The sequence below is a fragment of the Notothenia rossii genome, assembly GCF_949606895.1.
Source record: "Notothenia rossii genome assembly, chromosome: 6".
NCBI classification, from domain to species: Eukaryota; Metazoa; Chordata; class Actinopteri; order Perciformes; family Nototheniidae; genus Notothenia; species Notothenia rossii.
Window position 1 is genome coordinate 89,337,644 of NC_136909.1, and position 26,309 is coordinate 89,363,952.

The 26,309-nt window shown below is 45.1% G+C and overlaps 1 protein-coding gene across 1 annotated transcript; it reads left to right on the forward strand.

Moving 5' to 3' along the window:
- On the forward strand, window positions 1–26,193 carry LOC307044271 (NACHT, LRR and PYD domains-containing protein 3-like). The gene is made up of 13 exons (XM_079689364.1): window positions 1–284; window positions 521–550; window positions 2,228–2,341; window positions 4,186–4,299; window positions 4,768–4,881; window positions 5,169–5,276; window positions 8,297–8,375; window positions 13,192–13,420; window positions 13,561–15,367; window positions 15,449–15,622; window positions 15,943–16,116; window positions 25,171–25,217; window positions 25,329–26,193. The coding sequence occupies exons 2-13, from the start codon at window positions 543–545 to the stop codon at window positions 25,946–25,948; spliced, it is 3,588 nt and encodes a 1,195-aa protein (XP_079545490.1). The 5' UTR covers window positions 1–284; window positions 521–542; the 3' UTR covers window positions 25,949–26,193.
- The last annotated feature ends 116 nt before the right edge of the window (window positions 26,194–26,309 follow it).

Genomic DNA, 26,309 nt, shown 5'->3' on the forward strand with positions numbered 1-26,309 from the left:
TGCAGCGTCACACTGCTTCATCAGAGTGCTGGACACAGAGGACTGATGAAGAAGCAGAGGAGTTACTCCTGATGGAGCACATGGTCAGATCAGCAGGAAACTCTTCTTCTACACAGACCTGGTCCTCACAGCTGATGGAGCACATGGTCAGATCAGCAGGAAACTCTTCTTCTACACAGACCTGGTCCTCACAGCTGATGGAGCACATGGTCAGATCAGCAGGAAACTCTTCTTCTACACAGACCTGGTCCTCACAGCTGATGGAGTTCATGAGAAGAAACTGAGTAAGTGGGACTTTGATTCATTCAGTGTCTAATGTTTCAAACAGCTGCTCTTTGTGGGTTCATGTGTTCACCTCCTGTCTTTAGAATGACAGCACTCAGTTTATCTGACAACTGATGTTAGAAACTACAGCTCACTGTCTTTAAAGTCTACATGTAGAAACAGATGTTATTTCCTCATCACTAACAAATATAATGACATTAAAGTAATAATGAAGCCGTGTGTCTGTCTCCATCAGGTGGCTGCAGGTTATCACCAACATGGAAAGGTATCACACTCAACACTTCACATGATGTTTGAAACTGTTTCACCCTTCAACATGTTCTCTCTCACTGACTGGCTGTTTACTGTCTCTGCTCTTTCTCCTGAACATTGACTCATAATAAACCTGTAAATCTATAAAACACATTCAGATTGAATCCTGATACTGGACTGCAGTTTGGACTTTGATGCTTCTCTTATCTTATGAAGGCTCATATTCCATATTCAGAGGCCTCTGTGGGTCAAAGTGCTCTCATAGAAAGATCTCTGTTAATGAATAACTCAGAAACAGTGTATCATTGTTTTGATGGAAAAACCAGTCTTTGAAGTAAGAACCAATCAATGCAGAGAGATCTGAGGACTGGTCAAGATGTCCATGGAGTATTTTCAGAGATTTAGGGACTAGTTGCAAAGACTTGTTTCCCTACCTTTTCTCCTGAACATTGACTCATCACAAACCTGTAAATCTATAAAACACATTCAGATTAAATCCTGATTCTGGACTGCAGTTTGGACTTTGATGCTTCTCTTATCTTATGAAGGCTCATATTTCATATTTATTGAGGCCTCTTGGGGTCAAAGTGCTTTCATAGATAGAATGATCATGTGTACTCGGTTAATTAATAACTCAGAAATAATGTATTGATATGGTGGAATAACCAGTGTTTGAAAAGAGAACCAATGTATGCAGAGAGATCTGAGGACTAGTTATGAGGACTAGTTAAGATGTCTAAGGACCAGTTACGGCCCGTCCACACAGCAGCGTTAAAAAGATCTTCCAACGTTTCTGTCCATTCACTTTGAATGGGGTGACGTCACTTTGCCTCACTTTTCGCCAAAATGCATTGTGGGAAGCAAAGCGGAGATTTCCAGGCATCTCAGGATTCAAAAGTTGAGCAATGTTCAACTATTGAAGCTGAGCTGGAAGCATCAGCCAATCAAATCCCGTTTATGCAAATCTGACAGTACAAGCGCTATATATCAAACCGCCAATAATCAAACCGCGTGTAAGCTGGGAGAGCCAGACCGCAGTTCATTTTCTATATTCCTGAAAATGGAGGAGAAATGAGTTATTGCTGTAGCAAATCACCCGGTTCTTTATGACCAGTCCCTGTTTACTTACCGGGATACAAACCGGAGGAACCAGGTATGGAGGGAGGTGGCAGAGACAGTGGGTGAAACTGGTAGGTTTTCGCCTGTTTGGAGAGTTTATATCAAGTTTACTTCGTTTAAACATTGCTAGCAAGCATAGACAGTATCTTTAGCCAGCATGGAATGTAGCATAAGTGACCATAGACAGTAGTAGTTTTTTGCTTTGTATGTCGGGGGCGGGAGATTCATGTGATTGGTTGTTGGTCGCGTTGCTTGCAAAAACTCCCCAAGCTTCAGATACGCCCACCTCCAAGATTTTTTTAACGCTGCTGTGTGGACGTACCGTCAGAGAGATATAGGGGATTTGTAGCTGAAGTCTTTGGAACTAGTTGCAGTTTTCAAAACTCAGATTTCATGTTTTACATAGACAGACCTGGGATTCTCCGGATGGTCACAGTATTAACTAATAGAACATCCGGCTGACATCCAAATTAAAAAGAAAAAACAAGCCAGTGATTTGCACAGTAATAGATATGTAAGCCTGACATGGTTTTGTTATATATTGCATAGAGTACATTTCTGTTTCTCTCAGTTCCCAGCAGCAGAGAGAAAAGTCTCCTGAACCCAGCTGTGTGTCCATGAAGAGAGATCGGCCTCAGGGTCATCTGGTGGAGTTCCAAGATGAAGGTGGTTCTTCTGACATGGTGTAAGTATTTCAAAAATGTTAATTTAAAGGGCCCACTTCATGCTTTTCCGGTTATCACCCGTCCCCTTGTTTGTTATGAAGGTTTTTATTCATGTAAACGGTCTGCAGAGTCAAAACCCTCAAAGTACACCCTGTAGGGAGTAAAACTCTAACACAGAGAAGACCTCCCCAAAACTCCTCGTTGGAGATACGTCATTGTCCATTTGATTCTTCCATTTGGTTCCGGGTACGGAATGATGTCATACCGTACCCGGAACCAAATGGACCAATCCGTGGAGCCGTTACGTTAAGTCCCCGCTGATTGGTCCAAATCGCCCAATCCACGGACTTCCTCACACACACTCAGTGCAGGCAGCTCTGCTGATCTCTCCTCCCTGGCTGCAGGCTGATAACAGACAGTTGGGATCTCTCTGAAGTTCTCTCTGCAGACCCATTCTCTCTGCAGATCCATTCTCTCTGCAGACCCATCCTCTCTGCAGACCCATTCTCTCTGCAGACCCATCCTCTCTGCAGACCCATTCTCTCTGCAGACCCGTTCTCTCTGCAGACCCATTCTCTCTGCAGACCCATTCTCTCTGCAGACCCATTCTCTCTGCAGACCCATTCTCTCTGCAGACCCATTCTCACAGCGTTTATCAACCTTTCTCTTACTCAATATCAAGACACACTTATTGTTTTTACTTCGGCTGTGACTTTGTGTGTGCTCAGGGTGAGTTTGGCTGTGTTTCGCTGTCGCTAAACAAGGAAACAACACCTCCACGGAGCTCAGCGCGATTCACAACGTCCCGACCAATCAGAGCACACTGTGCTCACAGGGAGGGTGGGGGCTGGAGCTATTGGAGCTACAACGAGCCGTTAAAGGCAGAGAGTGAAATTCAGTGAATACACGTAGTTTACAGAGATGCTGTTTGAGAAACCAATGTGAGTCTGGAAAATTGAACGATATAAATCTATTCTAGTAGACCTCAACAATGGAATTATGATCAGTGGAAATGGTCATGACATGGGACCTTTAACAGATGGGTTTGTTGTTCTTGGTCAGATACAGAATCGGTCGTCCATCAGTATTGTTGCATCTGGTTTTTCTGAATCATGGCAGAACAACCATCTTTAACTAACTGGTCTGTTTGTGTGTAAATCAGTAACTGACTTAGATCTTTAAAACATTCATATGACTTTGAACTCGCAAAAAAGTACTGTCTCATTTTGGGGACGCACAACTTTACACCTCCCCTAAGGGGACACCACTTTCTGAAAGGTTTAGAGAGTGAAAGTATTACTGGGAGCGCTAACATTATCATAATCACTTGAGATTTTAGTTTAACAAAAAATATAAAAAACTTCACTTTTGGAGACCCGGAAATTCCTCACACTACCAATAGGGGCGATGTAGAGTTCTACACAGATTGGGTGGAGTGGTGAGGAGACTCACACATAGATAATCTGAAAAAGGCAGTTTAAGGGACAGTTGAGATTGTTATGCCAAAACACATTTTGGAGCATTCTGAATACAGTCACAATTAAATCTAATTGGGGACGGTGGTTTTGGTCCCTAAAGGGAAAGGCGTCCCCGAATTACTGGTGTGGGAGCTGATGAAAGTCCCCAATTCGACACACACACACACACACACACACACACACACACACACACACACACACACACACACACACACACACACACACACACACACACACACACACACACACACACACACACACACACACACACACACACAGTGGTGTAATGCACAGTAATATATTTTAGGCCAAATAGGTTTTTTTTTCAAGCAATTTTTTTAATTAAATTAAATAAAGATTTCATTACATTTCTGTCTTTCTCTCAGTTCCCAGCAGCAGAGAGAAAAGTCTCCTGCACCCAGCTGTGTGTCCATGAAGAGTGACCGGTCTAAGGGTCATTGGATTCACTTCAAAGATGGACACCATTCTTTTGACCAAGTGTGAGTTTTGACAATGAATACAATCAAATGTCTTTCTTGGACGAAGATTAAAATAGCTTTTCTAATTTTCACAGTGTTGTATGCAACACTGTGAAAAGTGTTAATTTGGTGCAAACATTGGGTGATCTAATTCCTCCCCAAAGTCTACCACATGAAGTCAGACTTTCAGATGGATTCAGATTTCTTGAGAATACCTGCAGTGGTATGGGGACTAGGAGGTGACGGATTGGGATTAGCTCCACTCACTTTCAGATCTGAGGACTTTGGGGACAAATTGTAAAGATATTGGGACTCGTAGCAGCAATTCACAAGAGCTTCCTGTCTGAGGGCCATATGTCCCAGCCTTTGTTGCTATCTGGGTTTTTGTTTGCAGACACCTAAAGAAAAAGATAACTTTCACAGCCAAATACCAAAGTTGAAAGCAGAAATGTAAATCTTGCATCTTCAGTACATTTCTGTTTCTCTCAGTTCCCAGCAGCAGAGAGAAGAGTCTCCTGCACCCAGCTGTGTGTCCATGAAGAGTGACCGGTCTAAGGGTCATTGGATTAACTTCAAAGATGGACGCCATTCTTATGACCATGTGTGAGTATTCAAAACTGTTAATAGAAACTGGAGAGCTTCTTTTTCTGATCCTCACTCGGTAGTGAGATACAGAATTGCCAATTTCATTTTGTTTACGCCCCACCTTTAGACGGCCCTATGGGGCTAACAAAATTCTACCACTGACCAATTAAAAACGTGCGGACAACTTTAAATCGTGTGGACAACCATCAAATCTATAAGACTTACTAAAAGAACACAAACAAAGAATACAAATATATATATCCTTAAATTGAGAGGCATCTTCAGTACATTTCTGTTTCTCTCAGTTCCCAGCAGCAGAGAGAAGAGTCTCCTGTACCCAGCTGTGTGTCCATGAAGAGTGACCGGTCTAAGGGTTATCTGATTCACTTCAAAGATGGACGCCATTCTCAAGTGTGAGTTTTGATAATGAATAGAATCAAATGTCTTGCTTTGACACAGATTAACCATGAAGTGAAAAAGAAAGCACAAAGTCAGAAGTCACTGGTGTTCTACATGAAGTGCAACATCCACAAACCAAAAGGATCACCACCTGAAGACAAACTACTAACTGCCATTCACCAACAGCAGGTGCATCTTGTAATGCGTCCCAGTCTCACTGCATTTCGTGTAATAGTCACAACATGTAATCTATTGATTCGTGTTCACCAACACGATTTCCCCCTTTTTTTCGTGTCACACAGAACGATTTGAAAAGCAATGTATTTCTATTGGTAGTGTGTTTCGTGCCTGCAACACGTCTTTTTGTCCGTTCGGGTCTTGGTAGACCGGAAGCTGTGGGGTTCATAAAAACATGTTCTTACTCAAGATCAAGCCACGATTATTGTTTTTATTTTAAATCGTATAATGTCTGACTTTTTTTGTCGTCTGTGAGGAAAAGAAATGGATCAGAGCCTCAGAATACTGAAATCTATATTTTCAAAATATTTGTTTCCTTCTAATTTGTTATTCTTTTCTAAATAACACACTGTTGTTTACTCACCAATAACACACACTTATCCTTGTTTTTATTTATTTGTTTAATTCTAAAATCTTGGGCTTTTTAGCCGTTCCTCAGGAACTGAATTTCAAAATAAAGTCACCGGAAACAGACGTAGGCCTATAAGGGACATTTCGAGCATCATTACGATACACACCACTAAACCCACTGAACTGATTACCCAAGATCCTCAGCTAGAAGCTCAGTGATTGGATTGTTTAGCCGCAATGCACGCTGGGATATGGTGTTTATGTGATATGAAATCTGAAAAACATTTAAAAAAAATATATATATACTTTATTCCAAGTGTGCTTGCTTTTCTCGTTGGAAGTCATCACATAACGGCATTGTAATACACGGTTCGGCTGCATTCAATATCACACATCTGCCGTAGTTCTCTATTTATAGAGCCCTGATTAGATTATAAAGATATTACTGATTTTCTTTGAATTAAAGAATGTAAATACTGAGTTGAGAGAACAGTCAGGGGTTTTGGGTGATGGGAGACACATCTATGGAATCAGAATTTCAATAGCTTACCATTAAATGACGGATATACCTTTCTGTCCGTGATTTTTTTTAAATCAGATATTAGAAGTAAAACTTGTGAAATAGTATAGCAATATCCTGTAAAATTATGTGAAAACATGAATAAAACTACACATCTTCAGATGTTATACATATAAGTGTCCTACACTAATAATACAAAGTTATTATGGCTGTGTGTACCTTGTGTGCACCGCCTAGTGGTTAAAGCACGTAATTGAATTAGTTATGTATATGATATGTCAATAAACCTTAGAAAGTCTTGAAATCTTGAAAGGGATGTGCAAAATAGCCATTATACAGTCTTTAAGTAACTATTAGTAGAGAATAACGAGTAATGAATACTTTATAGAGATCTGCAGATAATTGTTTAGTCTTCTCAAGCACCAACTATCAAATATCTCTCCTGATTGTTGGCACGTGACAATCACCTTGAGTTTTACTCAGGTGTAACTAAAGTCTGATTTAAGGGTTGTTTATATTTCACATCATTAATCAGAATCTGCAAAGTAACTCAAATAAATGTAATGGACTAAAAATACCAGGTCAACCTCTGAATTGTAGTGGAGTAGAATTACAAAGTAACAATGAGCTGTCATGTTGGTATATATTAATGTTGCCCATTATGGACACAAGCGATTTTCACCCATTTATTAATTACATGTTTTACATTTGATACCAATGTGTTTCCTATCGCCTAAACCTCCAGGGCTGTACTCAGTTTAATACTGTCAACTTCAAATTTTGGGAAAAAAACGAAAACGTCTTTTAAAACTACAATTCCCAGTAGAGACGTGCCATAGAGAACATGTTGGGAAACACAACAGCCAGCATGTGTAGTTCTGGGGGGCGTTCGAGTCCAGTTTTGAATAGTTTGTCGTGGTTTCGTTCGATTTCAAAGAGCTGTTTGACGCTCGGCATAACCTTGGTGCACTGCCACTCCAACATCCAACCCCAGGGCTTGAAGATTAATCAAGGGGACTGTAGTCCCAAACGATATCTGAGGATTATGGGTAGTGTAGTATGTCTTCGGCTATCCTAAACTCTGAAACGTTTTTCGGATTTCATATCGCATTAACACCATATCCCAACGTGCATTGCGGCTAAAACATCCAATCACCGAGCTTAAACCATAGCTGAGGATCTTGGGTAATCAGTTCAGTGGCTGTGTATCGCAATGATGCTCGAAATGTCCATTATAGGCCTACGTCTGTTTCCGGTTTTTTAATTTTGAAATTCAGTTCCTGACGGACGCCAAAAAACAAGGATAATTGTGTGTTATTGGTGAGTAAATAACAGTGTGTTATTTAGAAAAGAGTAACAAATTAGAAGGAAAAAAATATTTTAAAAATACAGATTTCAGTATTCTGAGGCTCTGAGCCCCATTTATTTTCCTCACAGACGGCAAAAAAAGTCCGACATTATACGATTTAAAATAAAAACAATAATCGTGGCTTGATATTGAGTAAGAACATGTTTTTATGAACCCCACAGCTTCTGGTCTTCCAAGACCCGACCGGACAGAAAGACGTGCTGCAGGCACGAAACACACTACCAATAGAAATACATTGCTTTTCAAATCGTTCTGTTTGACACGAAAAAAAGGGGGAAATGGTGTTGGTGAACACGAATCAATAGATTACATATCATCACTATAACACGAAATGCAGTGAGACTGGGTTGTGTCATGCACCTGGTTGCATTAATGCAGCACATCTGGGTAGATCTAATGAAGGGAAAAGAGCATAGGAACACACACAGATACAGCCATAACATGTATGATCAATTCTGACAGAACACACCATCTTTATATAACTGCTCTGTGTGTGTCTTTGTGTGTCTCTGTATGTTGCAACATAATGTGAGTTATCTCTTCATGATTCCTCACAGAGAGGACCAGCAGAGCTCAGAGGTTCCCAGAGGTCAGTCTGCCCAGCAGCATCAGACACAGCTGGACTCCACATTTATGGTCTGTACATGAACTACAGCTACTTCACATCTGTTCTGTCCAATCATTTCTATGGTGCACATTTTAGACAGAGAATATGACCTTGAATCTTTAGCGGCCTCTGGAGTTGAACCAGCATACTTGAACCACCGGCAACCACTGAGCTGTCGGTGGCCAAGACATCCAATATTTTAGTATTTTATATGTTGGTTTAGAAGTGTTGGGGTGTGGTGCTTTGCTCAAGGGTATCTTGGCAGTGCCCAATAGGCAAACTGGCACGTCTCCGTGTACCATTCTGCACTCCTTATTTGGTGGCTTGAACTGCGACTTTGATTCTCAAACCAAGTCCAAAGGGACTGAGCTATTTCTGCCAATCATGGCTCCCTTTCGTCACCATGAAACAAAGAGAAACCTTGGGTAGAAAACTGGGGTTACGTACTGTAACCCCAGTTTCTATGAGTATAGGCGCAGCCCTTGTTGGAGATTTAGAGGATGTTGCAAACCAACCTCGTCTCCGCGTGTCGTTTGCTAAGCTGGGTGAGTTCGGGAGAAGAGAGGGATTAAGAAACACCAGAATACAAGTTAAACAATAATACTGCTTTAATGATATACAGTAACGATACAAATACAAAGAAATCACGAAGCACTCTGCAGAGTACTCCGGGCTCAGGTTCTACCCCCAGTGTGAGACAGGTCTCAGGAACGGCTGGTGAAAAACAAGAGCGCGAACCAAAGGAAAACACAGTCTTTCATACTAAAACACAGGAGGAGGAGGTGTACGTGCTTTCCCCCAGAGGTCATCTTATTGGCAGAGACGAACACATGGCCTGTCGCACCCAATCAGTGCGACACAGCAGAAGAAACCCGGAAACAAAAAGTCTCATTCAGTTTGACGAAGACCAGACACCTTTTGGTGTCTGGTACGAACCTGCTCTAAACAACAAGTTTCCTTATCTTATTTCACATCTTGCAGCCAGCACACACACATCTCCTTTATGGCCCTTGGTCCCTGAGTCCCTCTTCCCGCCTCCTGACTGCCACACACAAGTTAAAAGTATGTTTTAAGATATAGTTGTTATAGTTGGCTAAATATACGTAATACATATTAATTACTTTCATATCAATAACAACGAGGAACACATTACCTATGCTCTTAAGCGGTATTAGAGATGCTTTTCAAATAGTCAAACTTCACACAGGCTTACCTATGGCCCTTCCATTTGTTTGAGCTATTGTTCACATCTTTACTTCAAATAAAAGGTTTCACATTGTATATTTCCAGCTTCCTTTACACATACTGCTATTATTAACACAAAGTAACTAACCACACACCTCTATTGAAAACAAGTCGATTCCCCTGACAATTGACCTGCTGAAACTCCTGGAATGCGCTCCCCTCCTCCAGCTCTCTCGTCCCTATCATAAAACTGCTTCCATTTCATATAGAGTAATAAAAGATGTTTAAGCTAATTTCTCCACAATGTTTGTAGCCATTTAGTACCCACACATGAAAGAATAAGAACAGAGGTATAGTTGACCAGTAATCATGTAGCTCTTATATTTACTTCAATGAAAACACATACACATCTGCTACAAGATTGTGTCACGCACACCCATTTTTTACGAGGGAAGCATTCCAGCGTCTGGCACTATTCCCAAATATGGTGTCCCATGCTCCCATCTCTTCTCTAAACACAAGTAGTTCACCTCAATATATTGGAGAAGGAAAGGATACTTTGTCCCTTCAAATTTAACACACATGAACATATATAAGGTGACACCAAAATGAATATACCAGATTTTACTTTCCTGTCATACCCCGTTACTTTAATCCTTCAAATAATTCAAATAATCCTTCACCCTCTAAGGCTATCACTATTGGATAATCCCCACTGCACGTGTGCAGAACTGACATACTTAATCCACGCCCACCTACGACGTGGGCCCCACCTCCGGGCTCACTTCCGTATAAATAGGAAGTAGGCCCCACAATCTGCTCCCAGACAAACAGCTTTTCTTCAGCTATTCGCGGAGCCAGTGGGCCCGAACCTTAGAGGGCTGCGCCTATACTCATAGAAACTGGGTTACAGTACGTAACCCCAGTTCTATATCGTATAAGGCTTCGCCCTCTAAGACTATCGCTATTGGGTTAAGGGCGAAGCAGGATGTAGTCTACGCCCCACTGGTCCGTCCTTTACCAGAACCACAAAAACACACCTACTCAATTAATAACCCATGTCCATTTCGTCCTGCGTAATGGAGAATCACAGTCCCAGGGAATATAGCATTTAAAAAATGAATATTCTCCATAAGGGAAAGAAGGTAGGCTAAATAGGCTACCTGTCGTTTATAAAAAATAGAGACCAAAGTCCCACTTGTTAAAACGATCAAAGAGGGGAAAAGGGCAGCTCTCTAAGTGCCGACAGGCAGGAGGGAGGGTACGCAGTTGAGTCCCTGACATTACTCACTCTGACAGGACACTCAGTACTGAGTGTGTCAGAGAGGAATAGGAAACATCCCTCAAATACAACGAATAAAAGAACAGGAGGAAGACCAAGATGCAGCGGTGCAAATGTCTTCCACTGTCATTCCTGCGTGCAACGCCGTAGAGGAGGAAAATCCTCTGGTGCTGTGCGCTTTGATGTTCTCCGGGGGATCCACCCCAGAGGAGACATACGCCTGTGACACAGCCTCACACAACCAGTGTGACAGGCGCTGTGCAGACAGAGGCTGCCCTAATGAGCGCTCTCTGTAATGCACAAACAGACGAGCTGCGTAAGGCAGCCGTGCGTGCAATATAGCATGACAGCGCGCGCACGGGACAGAGGAGATGAGATGTGGCTTCCTCCTCCGATGTGTGAGGAGGGGGAAAGAAGCCCTTCAAGGTGATCACTCTCGCTCTGAAAGAGCTTGTGATCACCTTTGGCATAAAAGCCGGGTTAGGGCGCAAAACAGCTGATCTGCCATCTCCTTGGATCTGGAGACCTGACGGAGCCACAGAGAGAGCAGACACATCACTCACCCTTTAGCTGATAGAGCCAAGAGCAGAGCTACTTTGGCTGACAAGAACTTCAGGGGAACCTGATCTAACGGTTCAAAAGGAGCTTTACTCAGTGCGCGCAGCACTAAAGCCAAACCCATTGAGGTGCTAAAGCGTGTGACACAGGTCTGAGTCTCTGTGCTCCCCGTAGAGAACGTTTTGTCAGAGGGTGACTAAACGCCGTGCTGACACCAAACCTACGTGGCAAGATGAAATGGCAGCAGCGTATGTTTTGACCGTGCTATAAGCCGATTCCTGTCCAGCAACAGCTGGAGGAACGACAGCAAGAGGCAGGGGGCCCGTAACGGGGTCCAGGCTTTTCCCTACACACCAAACGGAGCATGATCCATTTGGCTGTGTAGGGTGTGTGTTCAGCAGCTGCGCTGATCGCTACTTTGTTGTCTGTTCGAATCAACACAAGTGCTGGATCACTTTCCATACGGAGAGTAATTCCCGCACGCTTATATGGAGAGACAAGTGAGCCAGCCACTGTCCCCCCACTGCCTGCGACATGCACGTTCCTCAGCCTGCGAGAGATGCGTCTGTGAACACTGTGGGGTGTGACGTCACTCTGCTCAGGGGCCCCCCCACTGACGTGGAGATTTTTCCAGTGGGTTAAATCCAAACCCACGGAAGGAGGAATGTACACCATGCGTCTCCTCTGACGCACGGGGTCGATACACAGGCGAATAAACCACCTCTGGAAGTCTCCTCGCTGTGAAGGAGACCAGCTGATATCATGCCTAACAGCTGCATCACGGAGAGGGCTGTCACCGCCCCGCGGGGTGTGACGCTCCGGAGGAGAGCTGTCCGGGCTGCCTAAAAACCAATAGGTTTTAAAGACAGCCTGTTATGCAGCGAGCCATGCTGCCTATAACCCACAGGTTAGGTGAGCCTAGCTGCCTCTAACCCACAGGTTAGGTGAGCCTTGCTGCTTATTATTATCCATCTGTCCATCGAACACACGCGTCGTCACTGAGTAATACTCTGAGAGTGTGCGACATGCTCTGGATGTGCTGTGGTTGTCATGGTGACGAGCCACGTCAGAGCCCTCGCCGCCGTTGCCCGTGAAGCAACCCAAGAGGGGCCCGGTCCGAAAAAGCGGCGAGGGGGCCTCCACACACTGCCTCTCACACCGGCTCTCATCCTGTCTCTGTTTAGGAGAAGGCTCGTAAACTGGACTTTGAGGCGCGTTCACGCTCAACCCTGCTGAGGAATGAGCGGAGGTGTGTATCCAATAAATAAAGGGCTTGGTCCACAGAGTAAGACTGCTGGACTAGCCAATCATCCTCGGCCGCAGCAGCGAGAGCGTCCGCTCTCCACTGTCTGTGGGCCAGAGGGAGACGGACACAATGAGTGCACGACACCTGGGGAGTGAGAGCCGCGTTTGCGTGCTCTAATCCCCGGCAGGACTCACACCGTGAGCTCCGGTCGAAACTCATATGTCGGGTTGACACCGGGCCCACGCCCTGTTTCCCCAGTCCGGAGGAGAGGGAGGATGGGCCCAGGGGAACCAGGAATGTTTTTAGTAAACAGCTCTGAAAAGAGCTTTGTGCCTGACAGCGCTTCTGCAACGGAGTGCTGAAGAAAAGTGGGAGTGGATTGTAGGGCCTACTTCCTATTTATACGGAAGAGAGCCCGAAGGTGGGGCCCACGTCATAGGTGCATTGTTTGTGCTTTTTTCCGAATAACGTAATCAGATTCTGTTACATCCTCCGAAGATGGTCAGTCTGTCCAACATGGATCTGATGTTTGGTGACTTTAGTTTGATTGTGTTGTTCATGTATTCTGTTCCAGCTGCTGGAGGAGAACATCATCACTTTTGTGAAGAACGAGCTGAAGAAGATCCAGAAGGCTCTGAGTTCAGATTACCCAGAATGCTTAGAGAGTCAGAGGGAGGATGAGGAGGTGTTGGACGGTGAGGATGAAGAGCAGAGGAGGAGCAGCAGAGAGGCATTTCTGAACATCACACTGCACTTCCTGAGGAGCATGGAGCAGGAGGAGCTGGCTGACCGTCTGCAGAGCAGTAAGAGGGTTTCTATAGAGATTTAACACGCTGGATAAATGTTGACTAAAGTCTCAAGAGATGGAACAAAGTATATTCAGATCCTCATTCTTTAAGGATGTATTTGACTCATTGATCTGATTTGTTGTGTGTTCATTCAGGAAGTCGTTCTGGAGTGTGTCAGCGTGAACTTAAGTCTAACCTGCAGGAGAGGTTCCAGTGTGTGTTTGAGGGCATTGCTAAAGCAGGAAACCCAACCCTTCTGAACCAGATCTACACAGAGCTCTACATCACAGAGGGGGGGTCTGCAGAGGTCAATGATGAACATGAGGTCAGACAGATTGAAACAGCATCCAGGAAACCAGACAGACCAGAAACACCCATCAGACAAGAAGACTTCTTTAAAGCCTCACCTGGAAGAGATGCACCAATCAGAGCAGTGATGACAAAGGGCGTGGCTGGCATTGGGAAAACAGTCTTAACACAGAAGTTCACTCTGGACTGGGCTGAAGGCAAAGCCAACCAGGACATCCAGTTCATATTTCCATTCACCTTCAGAGAGCTGAATGTGGTGAGAGAGAACAAGTACAGCTTGGTGGAACTTGTTCATCACTTCTTCTCTGAAACCAGAGACGCAGGAATCTGCAGGTTTGATCAGTTCCCGGTTGTGTTCATCTTTGACGGTCTGGATGAGAGTCGACTTCCTCTGGACTTCCTCAACACTGAGATCCTGACTGATGTTACAGAGTCCACCTCAGTGGATGTGCTGCTGACAAACCTCATCAGGGGGAAGCTGCTTCCCTCTGCTCGCCTCTGGATAACCACACGACCTGCAGCAGCCAATCAGATCCCTCCTGAGTGTGTGGACATGGTGACAGAGGTCCGAGGGTTAACTGACCCACAGAAGGAGGAGTACTTCAGGAAGAGATTCAGAGATCAGGAGCAGGCCGGCACCATCATCTCCCACATCAAGACCTCACGAAGCCTCCACATCATGTGCCACATCCCAGTCTTCTGCTGGATCTCTGCTTCAGTTCTGGAGGAGGTGTTGAAAACCAGAGGGGGAGGAGAGCTGCCCAAGACCCTGACTGAGATGTACATCCACTTCCTGGTGGTTCAGTCCAAAGTGAAGAACATCAAGTATGATGGAGGAGCTGAGACAGATCCACACTGGAGTCCAGGGAGCAGGAAGATGATGGAGGCTCTGGGGAAACTGGCTTTTGAGCAGCTGCAGAAAGGCAACCTGATCTTCTATGAGTCCGACCTGACAGAGTGTGGCATCGATATCAGAGCAGCCTCAGTGTACTCAGGAGTGTTCACACAGGTCTTTAGAGAGGAGAGAGGACTGTACCAGAGGGACAAGGTGTTCTGCTTCGTCCATCTGAGCGTTCAGGAGTTTCTGGCTGCTCTTCATGTCCATCGGACCTTCATCACCTCTGGAGTCAACCTGCTGTCAGAAGAACCAACTACCTCCCAGGAGTCTAAAGTCTTCAGAGCCAAACCTGAACTAACACATCTCTACCAGAGTGCTGTTGACCAGGCCTTACAGAGTCCAAACGGACACCTGGACTTGTTCCTCCGCTTCCTCCTGGGTCTTTCACTGGAGACCAATCAGAAACTCCTACGTGGTCTACTGACAGAAACAGGAAGTAGCTCAGAGACCAATCAGGAAACAGTCCAGTACATCAAGAAGAAGATGGATGAGGATCTGTCTCCAGAGAGAAGCATCAACCTGTTCCACTGTCTGAATGAACTGAATGATGGTTCTCTAGTGGAGCAGATCCAACAGTCCCTGAGTTCAGGAAGTCTCTCCTCAGATAATCTGTCTCCTGCTCAGTGGTCAGCTCTGGTCTTCATCTTACTGTCATCAGGAGAAGATCTGGACGTGTTTGACCTGAAGAAATACTCTGCTTCAGAGGAGGCTCTTCTGAGGCTGCTGCCAGTGGTCAAAGCCTCCAGGAAGGCTCTGTGAGTACAGAGACATTCAGACATCATGGTTTACATGTTCTGCTCATCTTTTTAACATATTATGTTTCTTTCCTTCATCAGACTGAGTGGCTGTAACCTGTCAGAGAGAAGCTGTGCAGCTCTGTCCTCAGTCCTCAGCTCCCAGTCCTCTAGTCTGAGAGAGCTGGACCTGAGTAACAACGACCTGCAGGATTCAGGAGTGAAGCTGCTGTCTGCTGGACTGGAGAGTCCTCACTGTGCTCTGGAGACTCTCAGGTCAGGATTTTTCTATACCCAAATGTATTGAAATAGTTATGTTTTGTCACCCTTTAGATCCTGAGATTGACACATTTTTGACTAATTTTGTTCTGCCTTTGATGAAAAGACTTAACTTTCACACTTAAGTTTTGCAACATTTAAAAAAACGAAACTTTAAATCCAAGAAGTTTGCAAAAATGATTGTGATCAGTTAGAAAAATCGGATCAGACGAGTATCTTATGATGGCGATGGGCCTTGGATTATCCTGTTCTGTCCCATATTTATAGCTTTGTGACGATAAATGCAGATTTCTTCTTGTTGATTATTGTCTCTTCAGACTGATTGACTGTAACCTGTCAGAGAGAAGCTGTGCAGCTCTGTCCTCAGTCCTCAGCTCCCAGTCCTCTAGTCTGAGAGAGCTGGACCTGAGTAACAACGACCTGCAGGATTCAGGAGTGAAGCTGCTGTCTGCTGGACTGGAGAGTCCTCACTGTACTCTGGAGACTCTCAGGTCAGGATTCATCAATATGTTAAGTTACCTTCTGAATAAATATGTATATGTTGGGAGGCTGTAGCCCATGGGGGAAGTACGCGAGTACAATGGGATCGTCAGTGGCGACTGGTCATTAGGGGCAGGTGGGGCACAGCTGACTCTGATCTTTAGCATGTAGCTCATCTTCCGGAAACAACCGTCAGCGGCAATGTGTCCGCAGGGTGTCGGATTTTACGCCTGGGGTCCTCTGAACCAGTCTTGGCCCCGAGGAGACCACCTCCTAGCATCCTACTATTTAGAGGTGGGAATGCTGCACAGCCCCACCTAGAAATAAAAATAATGATTACAACAAAATGCAAAAAATAAATAAAAAAAGACATAAAATATATTTTAAGATCATGTTTAATCATTTGATTCGTCTCATTGCTGTTTTAGTCTGTGTTCTTCTAATTAGTGTCTACAGTGTGTGCCTGTTGAGCTGTTTAGAGCCATGTGGGACAAAACCCGATCATGCCCCTCCCTCTCACTGTCTAACTGAACAGTGACTGTAAAAACTACACTGTGCATGCTCAGAGTATTGTCCTATTTAGGCCCATTCCCAAACCGCCCCCTACACCCTGCTCCTCCGTTTGCGCGTTCACGCGGAGGGTCCGCCATATTGAGGGCTGTTCCAAACCAACAAGTGTGGAGCGATGTGGAGGGGGAGTGGGCTATCAAGCCCTCAAACAGCGATGCTGACTTGAGACCGGTCTCTACCTGACCGGAGTCACGCTGTGTGTGTCCGTCAGGAAACAAGCTGTTAACAAGTAGTTCCAGCAAACATCCACTGATTAAACTTTTTGTCAAAGAGATGCTGATTTGAAACCGTTGTTACATACAGTTACGGCATTTCCTGTTTCTGCCGGAGAGAGGGGAGGCCGTCCCAAAGCTTGCTGCTGTATTTATTCCCTCCATCTGACAGGAGGGAGCCTCGTTGAGCTGTGAGTGTGGCTACAGACGGAGTTCACTCCGTCACGGAGGGGTAGGGTCGAGGGAGTGGTTTGGGATTGGATTGGGCCTTAATCTGTGTGGCAAAAAAATTATGACCATAGGGGCAGAGTGCTGCCATCCCCACCATACGTCATCTCACATCATTCAGAGCTGATTGGCTGTAAGTACGTGTGCCGCGAAAAGTGTGGTGTGTGAAGAGGGGGGAGAGAGACGCGTCCCAAAACCAGGAAGTAAGCTGCGCTCGGGTTCCCTCCACAAATAGCAATGAGATTTTTCCATAGGATTTTAGAAAATAGCTCAAAATAAGATCCGTGGGAAACGTACCTGTTAGATAAATTCACGTTTTGTTCAGCCGGATAATATCCACATGTCTACTCTACTTTTATAATTTTTGAATCATAAATCTATCGATTAGATTTATGATAGACTTTTGAAACTACAAGAAGATAAGGAGGACTTTTACAAAAATGTAATAGAGATGTTTGTCCAGAAGGATAGCCAAATGGACTTCATCTTCAAGTCAAGGTAAGACCACAATTTTATTGAAATGGGATCTTACTAAGAGAGAACAATTCAATATTTAAATGATGAAATTACATTTTTTTGGGTATCCTTTTTACCCGGCCCGGAGGAAGCCCGGGGTCCCCTTCTGGAGCCAGGCCCAGAAGGAGGACTCGTCGGCGAGCGTCTGGTGGCCGGGCTTGCCACGGAACCCGGACGGGCACAGCCCGAAAAGGCGACGTGGGCGACACCTCCGCTTCTCCGTCCCACGGGCCCACCACCTACGGGAAACAGCGATGGGGTCGGGTGCGCTGCCAGAAGGATGGCAGTGAAGGCAGAGGGTCTCGACGGACCAGACCCGGGCGACAGAAGCTGGCTTTGGGGACGTGGAACGTCACCTCTCTGGGGGGGAAGGAGTCGGAGCTTGTGCGGGAGGTGGAGCGTTACCAGTTGGATCTGGTTGGGCTCACCTCTACGCACAGCGTCGGCTCTGGAACCTTACTTCTGGATAGGGGTTGGACTCTCTTCTTCTCCGGAGTTGCTCAAGGTGTGAGGCGCCGGGCGGGTGTGGGGATACTCACAAGTCCCCGGTTGGGTGCTTCGTTGTTGGAGTCTACCCCTGTGGACGAGAGGGTTGCCTCCCTACGCCTGCGGGTTATGGGGGGGAAAACTCTGACTGTTGTGCGTGCTTATGCACCCAACAGCAGTTCAGAGTATACGGCCTTCTTGGAGACCCTGGAAAGAGTCCTGTATGGGGCTCCTGAAGGGGACTCTTTAATCTTGCTGGGAGACTTCAAACGCACATGTGGGCAATGATGGAGACACTTGGAGGGGAGTGATTGGGAGGAACGGCCCCCCTGATCTGAACCGGAGTGGTGGTTTGTTACTGGACTTCTGTGCTAGTCATGGATTGGCCATAACAAACACCATGTTCGAACATAAGGATGCTCATAAGTGTACGTGGTACCAGAGCACCCTAGGCAGAAGGTCCATGATCGATTTCGTTATCGTATCATCGGACCTGAGGCCGTATGTTTTGGACACTCGGGTAAAGAGAGGGGCGGAGTTGTCAACTGATCACCATCTGGTGGTGAGTTGGGTCGAGTGGCGGGGGAAGCCTCTGGATAAACCTGCTAAGCCCAAACGTGTAGTTCAGGTGAACTGGGAACGTCTGGAGGAGGCCCAAGTTCAGGAGGCCTTCAACTCACACCTCCGGCGGAGCTTTTCGGGCATTCCTGTGGAGGTTGGGGACATTGAACCAGAGTGGTCGGTGTTCAAAGCCTCTATTGCCAAAGCCGCGGCGGGAAGCTGTGGTCTCAAGGTCTTAGGTGTCTCAAGGGGCGGTAACCCTCGAACCTCCTGGTGGACACCGGTGGTCAGGGAAGCCGTCCGACTGAAGAAGGAGGCCTTCAGGGATTTGTTATCCCGGGGGACTCCCGAGGCAGTTGCAAGGTACCGACAGGCCCGAAGGGCAGCAGCATCAGCCGTGGCCGAGGCAAAGCAGCGGGTGTGGGAGAAGTTCGGAGAAGACATGGAAAAAGACTTTCGGGCGGCACCAAAGTTGTTCTGGAAAACTGTCCGACACCTCAGGAGGGGGAAGCAGGGAACCATCCAAGCTGTGTACAGTAAGGATAGGACGTTGTTGACCTCAACTGATGGAGTGTTAGGGCGTTGGAAGGAGCACTTTGAGGAACTCGTGAACGCGACAACTCCGCCCTCTATGTTAGAGGCAGAGCTGGAGTATGACGGGGGATCGATACCAATCTCCCGGGGGGAGGTCACTGAGGTCGTCAAACAACTTCACAGTGGCAAAGCCCCGGGGGTGGATGAGATCCGCCCAGAAATGCTGAAGGCTCTGGGTGTTGAGGGACTGTCATGGTTGACACGTCTCATCAACGTTGCGTGGAAGTCGGAAACAGTACCGAAGGAGTGGCAGACCGGGGTGGTGGTTCCCCTTTTTAAAAAGGGGGATCAGAGAGTGTGTGCCAATTACAGAGGCATCACACTACTCAGCCTCCCCGGGAAAGTTTACTCTAAGGTACTCGAAAGGAGGGTCAGGCCGATTGTCGAACCTCAGATTGAGGAGGAACAATGCGGATTCCGTCCTGGTCGTGGAACGACGGATCAGCTTTTTACTCTCGCAAGGATCCTGGAGGGTGCCTGGGAGTATGCTTATCCAGTCTACATGTGTTTTGTAGACTTGGAGAAGGCGTATGACCAGGTTCCCAGGGAGTCACTGTGGGAGGTGCTGCGGGAGTATGGGGTGAGGGGGTCTCTACTCAGGGCCATCCAATCTCTGTACTCCCAAAGCGAGAGCTGTGTCCGGGTCCTCGGCAGTAAGTCGGACCCATTTCAGGTGAGGGTTGGCCTCCGCCAGGGCTGCGCTTTGTCACCAATCCTGTTTGTAATATACATGGTTCGGATTTCGAGGCGGAGTCGTGGGGGGGGGGGGGGGTCTGCAGTTCGGTGGACTAAGGATTGCACCACTGCTTTTTGCAGATGATGTGGTTCTGATGGCTTCATCGGTCTGCGACCTTCAGCACTCACTGGATCGGTTCACCACAGAGTGTGAAGCGGCTGGGCTGAGGATCAGTACCTCCAAATCTGAGGCCATGGTTCTCAGCAGGAAACCGATGGACTGTCCACTCCAAGTAGGGAATGAGTCCTTACCCCAAGTGAAGGAGTTCAAGTATCTCGGGGTCTTGTTCTCGAGTGAGGGAACAATGGAGCGTGAGATGGGTCGGAGAATCGGAGCAGCGGGAGCGGTACTGCAGTCTCTTTACCGCACCGTGTGACGAAAAGGGAGCTGAGCCAAAAGGCAAAGCTCTCTGTCTACCGGGCCATTTCCCTTCCTACCCTCACCTATGGTCATGAAGGATGGGTCATGACCGAAAGAACGAGATCATGGGTACAAGCGGCCGAGATGGGTTTTCTCCGCAGGGTGGCTGGTGTCTCCCTTAGTGATAAGGTGAGAAGTTCAGTCATCCGGGAGGGACTCGGAGTTGAACCGCTCCTCCTTCGCGTCGAAAGGAGCCAGTTGAGGTGGTTCGGGCACCTAGTTAGGATGCCACCTGGGCGCCTCCCTAGGGAGGTGTTCCAGGCACGTCCAGCTGGGAAGAGACCAAGGGGTAGACCTAGGACCAGATGGAGGGATTATATCTCTTCTCTGGCCTGGGAGCGCCTTGGGATCCCCCAGTCAGAGCTGGTTGATGTGGCCAGGGAAAAGAAAGTTTGGGGCTCTCTGCTGGAACTGCTACCTCCGCGACCCGACCACGGATAAGTGGGAGAAGATGGATGGATGGATGGGGTATCCTTCTGTTGAACTGTCTGTTTAAAATTAATCGAAGCATCAGACTAAAAAAGCTTTAGAAAATAATTTTATATTTTTATTTAGGTCAAAATATAATATTTGTAAACCTGAAGAGACAGTGCCTCACCAGCCATGAACGTCACTGCACGTCACTGCAGAAGCTTATATAGGCCTATAGACATCTAAGTTTGTTGTGCCCCACCACTTTTGTACATATAGAAACACCACTGGGGAGGGTAATTGACTCTATCTCCACTCCCTGCAGTTAAAACCAAATTGCTTTTCAAAACATGGTATTGAACTGCTAGTCACTTAATTAAAGCTTAAGCTTAAATAACATTTATCATTACTGGATACATTTCTAGGTTTTCTTTACTCAAATATTTGATTGAACAAGTTGTGATTGGCCAATCTTTATAGCCTATATAAAACGTAATTTACTTTAGCTTTTCATCTGTTTTGCCAAAGAAAACACTATCTCCCCACGTTATCCACTTTATAGTTTTACAATTTTGTCATAACATTTGCTTTTAAATCCAACTACGATGCAAAATGATCTCCGTCAGTCAAAATAATGAATTGTAGGGGGTTACCTAATAAATACAACAGATATATTTTAAAATACAATATATGGAAAGGGTAAATGCAGATTATTTTATATATATTTAATTGTCCCTTCAGACTGAGTGGCTGTAAGCTGTCAAAGAGAAGCTGTGCAGCTCTGTCCTCAGTCCTCAGCTCCCAGTCCTCTAGTCTGAGAGAGCTGGACCTGAGTAACAACGACCTGCAGGATTCAGGAGTGAAGCTGCTGTCTGCTGGACTGAAGAGTCCTCACTGTGCTCTGGAGACTCTCAGGTCAGGATTCTTAAATTGGGATTTACATTAATGGATGTAACCCACACAATATTGTATTTTCTTATCTGCTATCCAACCTGTCAAGTTTATTTTGTTGCCAATTCATTCGATTAATATATTTTATGTTTTTTTGTTCACCATTGTGGGATCTTGAAATATCAAAGAAATCTAAAAGCTACTAGTAATGTTGTCAGATTGTTGAAAGAGATTAGTGGGTGTTTGGTTGTGACTAGGAAAGTAGTTATCATGTTAATGTTACCCCACTTCTGAACTAACCCTCCAGTGCTCGCAGTAACCTCAGATTATGTGACGTATGTTGTTTTGTGTGTGTGTGTGTGTGTGTGTGTGTGTGTGTGTGTGTGTGTGTGTGTGTGTGTGTGTGTGTGTGTGTGTGTGTGTTTTCAGGCTGTCAGGCTGTCTGGTCTCAGAGGAAGGCTGTGTTTCTCTGGCTTCAGCTCTGAGCTCCAACCCCTCCCATCTGAGAGAGCTGGACCTGAGCTTCAATCATCCAGGAGACTCAGGAGAGAAGCTGCTGTCTGCTGGACTGGAGGGTCCTCTCTGGAGACTGGACACTCTCAGGTATTATAAACATATATATGTGTTCATGTACATTTTAGTTTTCAAAACAGTCACAAAGATCCAAACCTGAAGAACATGGGCCAAGACAATAACACTGAAGGGTACTGAGGACACAGGCAGAAGCTCTCTGTTTGCAGAAAAGACACAACAGCAACATCTTTATAATTTTAGATTCTGATCTTGATTTCAATTCTCATTTTAATTTCAAGACCAAATTTTACAATATATTCAGGAGAAACCTCTATTTGGCCAGCAGGATGCTCAACATCTTGTTTTTGTGGTCTAATTGTTGCTAAAAAGATCAAGATCCATCGAACAACATAAACACACAGCAGAGATCGTCACTCCTGATGGATGTGATCTACACTCACTCCGGTATCTGAATTGATCAGAAGTGCTTCTCCTATTTTATAAAGCACTAACTGGCCCCTCCCTCTGTTAAAAACAACGAGGAACTATCAGACGTCTGGTGAATTCTGTGCATCAGAGATACCTTTGAAATAAAGTTCATTTATTTTCCTCTTGAGATTGGACTAACTCGGGTCTGCAACCTTTTTGACCAAAAGAGCCATTTTGCCCCCTTTTCCAACAATTTGTTTTGTCTGGAGCCGCAAAACATATTTGATAGCTTGATAGCTTATAAAGTTGTATTTATTGTTATATCATCGACAAAAGCTATAGTTTTTTTGCATTTATTATATTACATAAAACTGTTTACTTCTAATAATAAACAAAGAACTCTTATAATTAAGCAATAGCTCACGGCCTGAAGTGAGCTATTGCTTTTATAAAACGGTTACCAAGTGTGGCAATATGAAAGAAAAATACACACTCTAATTTAAATAGTTTTTATTTGTAAATAATGATGTTCAAAATAAAATAGTCCCTCCGTTACCTTCTGCACGAAACATAGTGCAAGGTGGTTGCTAGGCAACAACACTAACAGCAAGCGAACATATTAGACAGAGAGCGTTGATCCATTATTTGGCTGTTTATTTACATTAATGTGTATGTTGCTGTTTATTGTGCATCCACTGAAAAACTGTCCAGCATCAGTAGCATGGCTTACCTGGTCACTTGTATAGGTTGAGGTTGTTCGAGGCTGTTGCTTGGCGTGGCGAGAATATTGCTCCACTTTCTCCGGTCCCCGAGATTGGGCTTCCAGTAGCTCTGGAGAGAGCTTTCGCACCTGTGGCCACTAACGGTCATAATTTCTCTGCTTTGTTTCAAGACCCGCATCAGAAAGCTTTTGAATGTTGGTACTTTTCCAGTTGGTCTACCTGCTCTTCACGTAGCTCTGCATGTCGTCGTTTAGGTGCTTTTTTTTCTGGAGATAGGCACTGCTCAATCCACTCCTCCATACTATAGTAAGACCCCCCCCGGAGGTCGAAGTTAATCTTAAATGTTTCCATTTTATGCTTTGTAAGTTTGTTTCGTAACGGAAGAAATTTAAATATATTTATAAAACTGACAAGTCAAATCAAGCAATCTGATTGGTCGATAGCGTTTTTGCGGACCTCTTTGATTACAGATTTGAAAACATCGCTCCTTGCTTTAAAAGTAGCCCAATTCATTATGTTAAACCTTCAAAAGTATCTAGATATCCCTGCCCTAATGCCAAAGGAACTGCACACTGAATATGTTTTGCCGTTTGATGTCTATGTCTGGACCGCTGCGTCAAAAAGGAGGGCTTCTGCCCCGTTACTTCTCCGCTGCTTTCTTGTTCCAGTTTGCTTTTCAGCCCAACGGTATACTGTTTTTCTCAGACGCGGAGGGATACTGACTTGTTGTGAAAAGTAACTTACAATTCTACCCGTGGTATACGCTCAGTATATCACGGCTAAGAACCAATCAGATTGCTTGATTTGACTTGTCCGTTTTATAAGGAGAATTAAAAATAATACACAGGCCTACTTACATACATTAAACAGCACTTGGGGAGTCCTCTGCACATTTGAAGGGAAAAAAATACAATTCAAATTGACCCACTTTGAAATAAATAAAACATATAGCTGCACCCTAAAAAGAGTTTGAACGGTGACTGAAGATCGTCAGCTGTCTTCCTCTCCCGTGTTGTCCCTCGATACGTAAAGGCTGCAGCACCTTTGACAACTTCTCTCTACATATCAAACATACCGGTAAACCAGCATCGTTTGCTGTGAAAGCAGATAACTCTGTCCACACAGAATTAAATCCTGTGTTCCTCCGGTACTTTTCTTTGATTTATCCATAGTTTGCTCATAGAGCCGGGGGTCAGGTTATTCACCCGCAAGAAAAGGCGCGGGACCGTAGCGGAATGTGACGCATATTTTAGTTGACCTAATTAAAACCGTTTTGTTTTTTATTTATCACAGTATCACCTCAAAATACAAGATACGAAAAACAAAGAAATAACTCATTGGATGAACTCAATTCAATTGTGGGCAGGTTTTCCATCAAATAAATATTCGTAGCCCCAACTGAAACTAAAAGCGCAATAAAAGTTGAGTCAGTCCAACTCATTTTTATCAAATACTGCCGAAATAAAATTATTACGTTAACTAAATTAAATGAATTTACATTTGTCCAACTAAAAATAATATAATTAATTGGTAAAGAAATAAAATGATGTCAGACAAGGAACACAAGGGAAAGCAAGACTAGACACACAGAAGGGTAATCACAAGACAAGACACAGCTGGAGGGGAAGGTGAAGAACAATAACACAATCAGGCAGAGGAGGGAAACTAAAGACAAGAGGCAGGAAGTGACAGACATAACGTGGGGGTGAACACTTTTCAAAATAAAAGTGGAACATATCAACATAAACCCATAACAATGACACCTCCTTCTTTCAGGATGGAGCCTAGTGGAGTCCGATGGTTGAGACCCGGTCTGAGGAAGTGTGAGTGTGATTTAATTTGATTCATGAAATCTTCAGATATAACCTTCATCATCAAAGTGTCAATAAATGAACAGCTGATAGATGAATAACTGCTGCTGTTCCTCTCCTCAGATTCCTGTGAACTCTCACTCGACACAAACACAGCACAGAGGAACCTCAAACTGTCTGAGGACAACAGGAAGGTGACATGTGTGGAGGAGAAGCAGCCATATCCTGATCATCCAGAGAGGTTTGATTTCTGGTCTCAGCTGATGTGTAGAGAAGCTCTGACTGGTCGCTGCTACTGGGAGGTCGAGTGGACCGGAGGGGTTCATATATCAGTGACTTACAGAGGACTCAGCAGGAGAGGAGAGAGAGAGGACTGTGTGTTTGGAAGGAATGATCAGTCCTGGAGTCTGAGCTGCTCTGGTGGTGGTTACTCTGTCTGGCACAATAAGAGAGAAACACACACCTCCTCCTCCTCCTCCTCCTCCTCCTCCTCCTCCTCCTCCTCCTCCTCCTCCTCTGGTAGAGTAGCAGTGTATCTGGATCATCCTGCTGGCTCTCTCTCCTTCTACAGAGTCTCCTCTGACACACTGATCCACCTCCACACCATCAGAACCACATTCACTGAACCTCTCTATGCTGGGTTTTTAGTTGGCTCTGGTTCTGGATCAGTGTCTCTGGTTCCTCTGGAACAGGAGGAAGAGTCTCCTCCTGTTCCAGAGGCTTCCTCCCTGCTGCCCAGATAGTTCAGTCTGTTCAGGATCACAGCTGATGTTAGTTAGTACCAACCTGAGTCTGAGGGTTTTTACTTCATTATAACATGATTGCTGAACTATTGATAAGAAGTCTGACCATTTTCAGAGACTTATCTAAACCAATCGACTGTGATCCCCCTCTGTATAATGTGAACTACACATACACTCCAACTACAGAGCTTACCTTTAAATGTCTCTTAACATTTTCAATGCAAATAAAACTCATATTAACCTGGTTTTTGTGTCGGTGCACGCTTCTGTTTTGCATTAAGGAAGTCAGAAAATATATCACATGACATCATGGCTGATAATCCACTTCCTCCAGAGATTCTGAATTTCACTTTGAACTCAC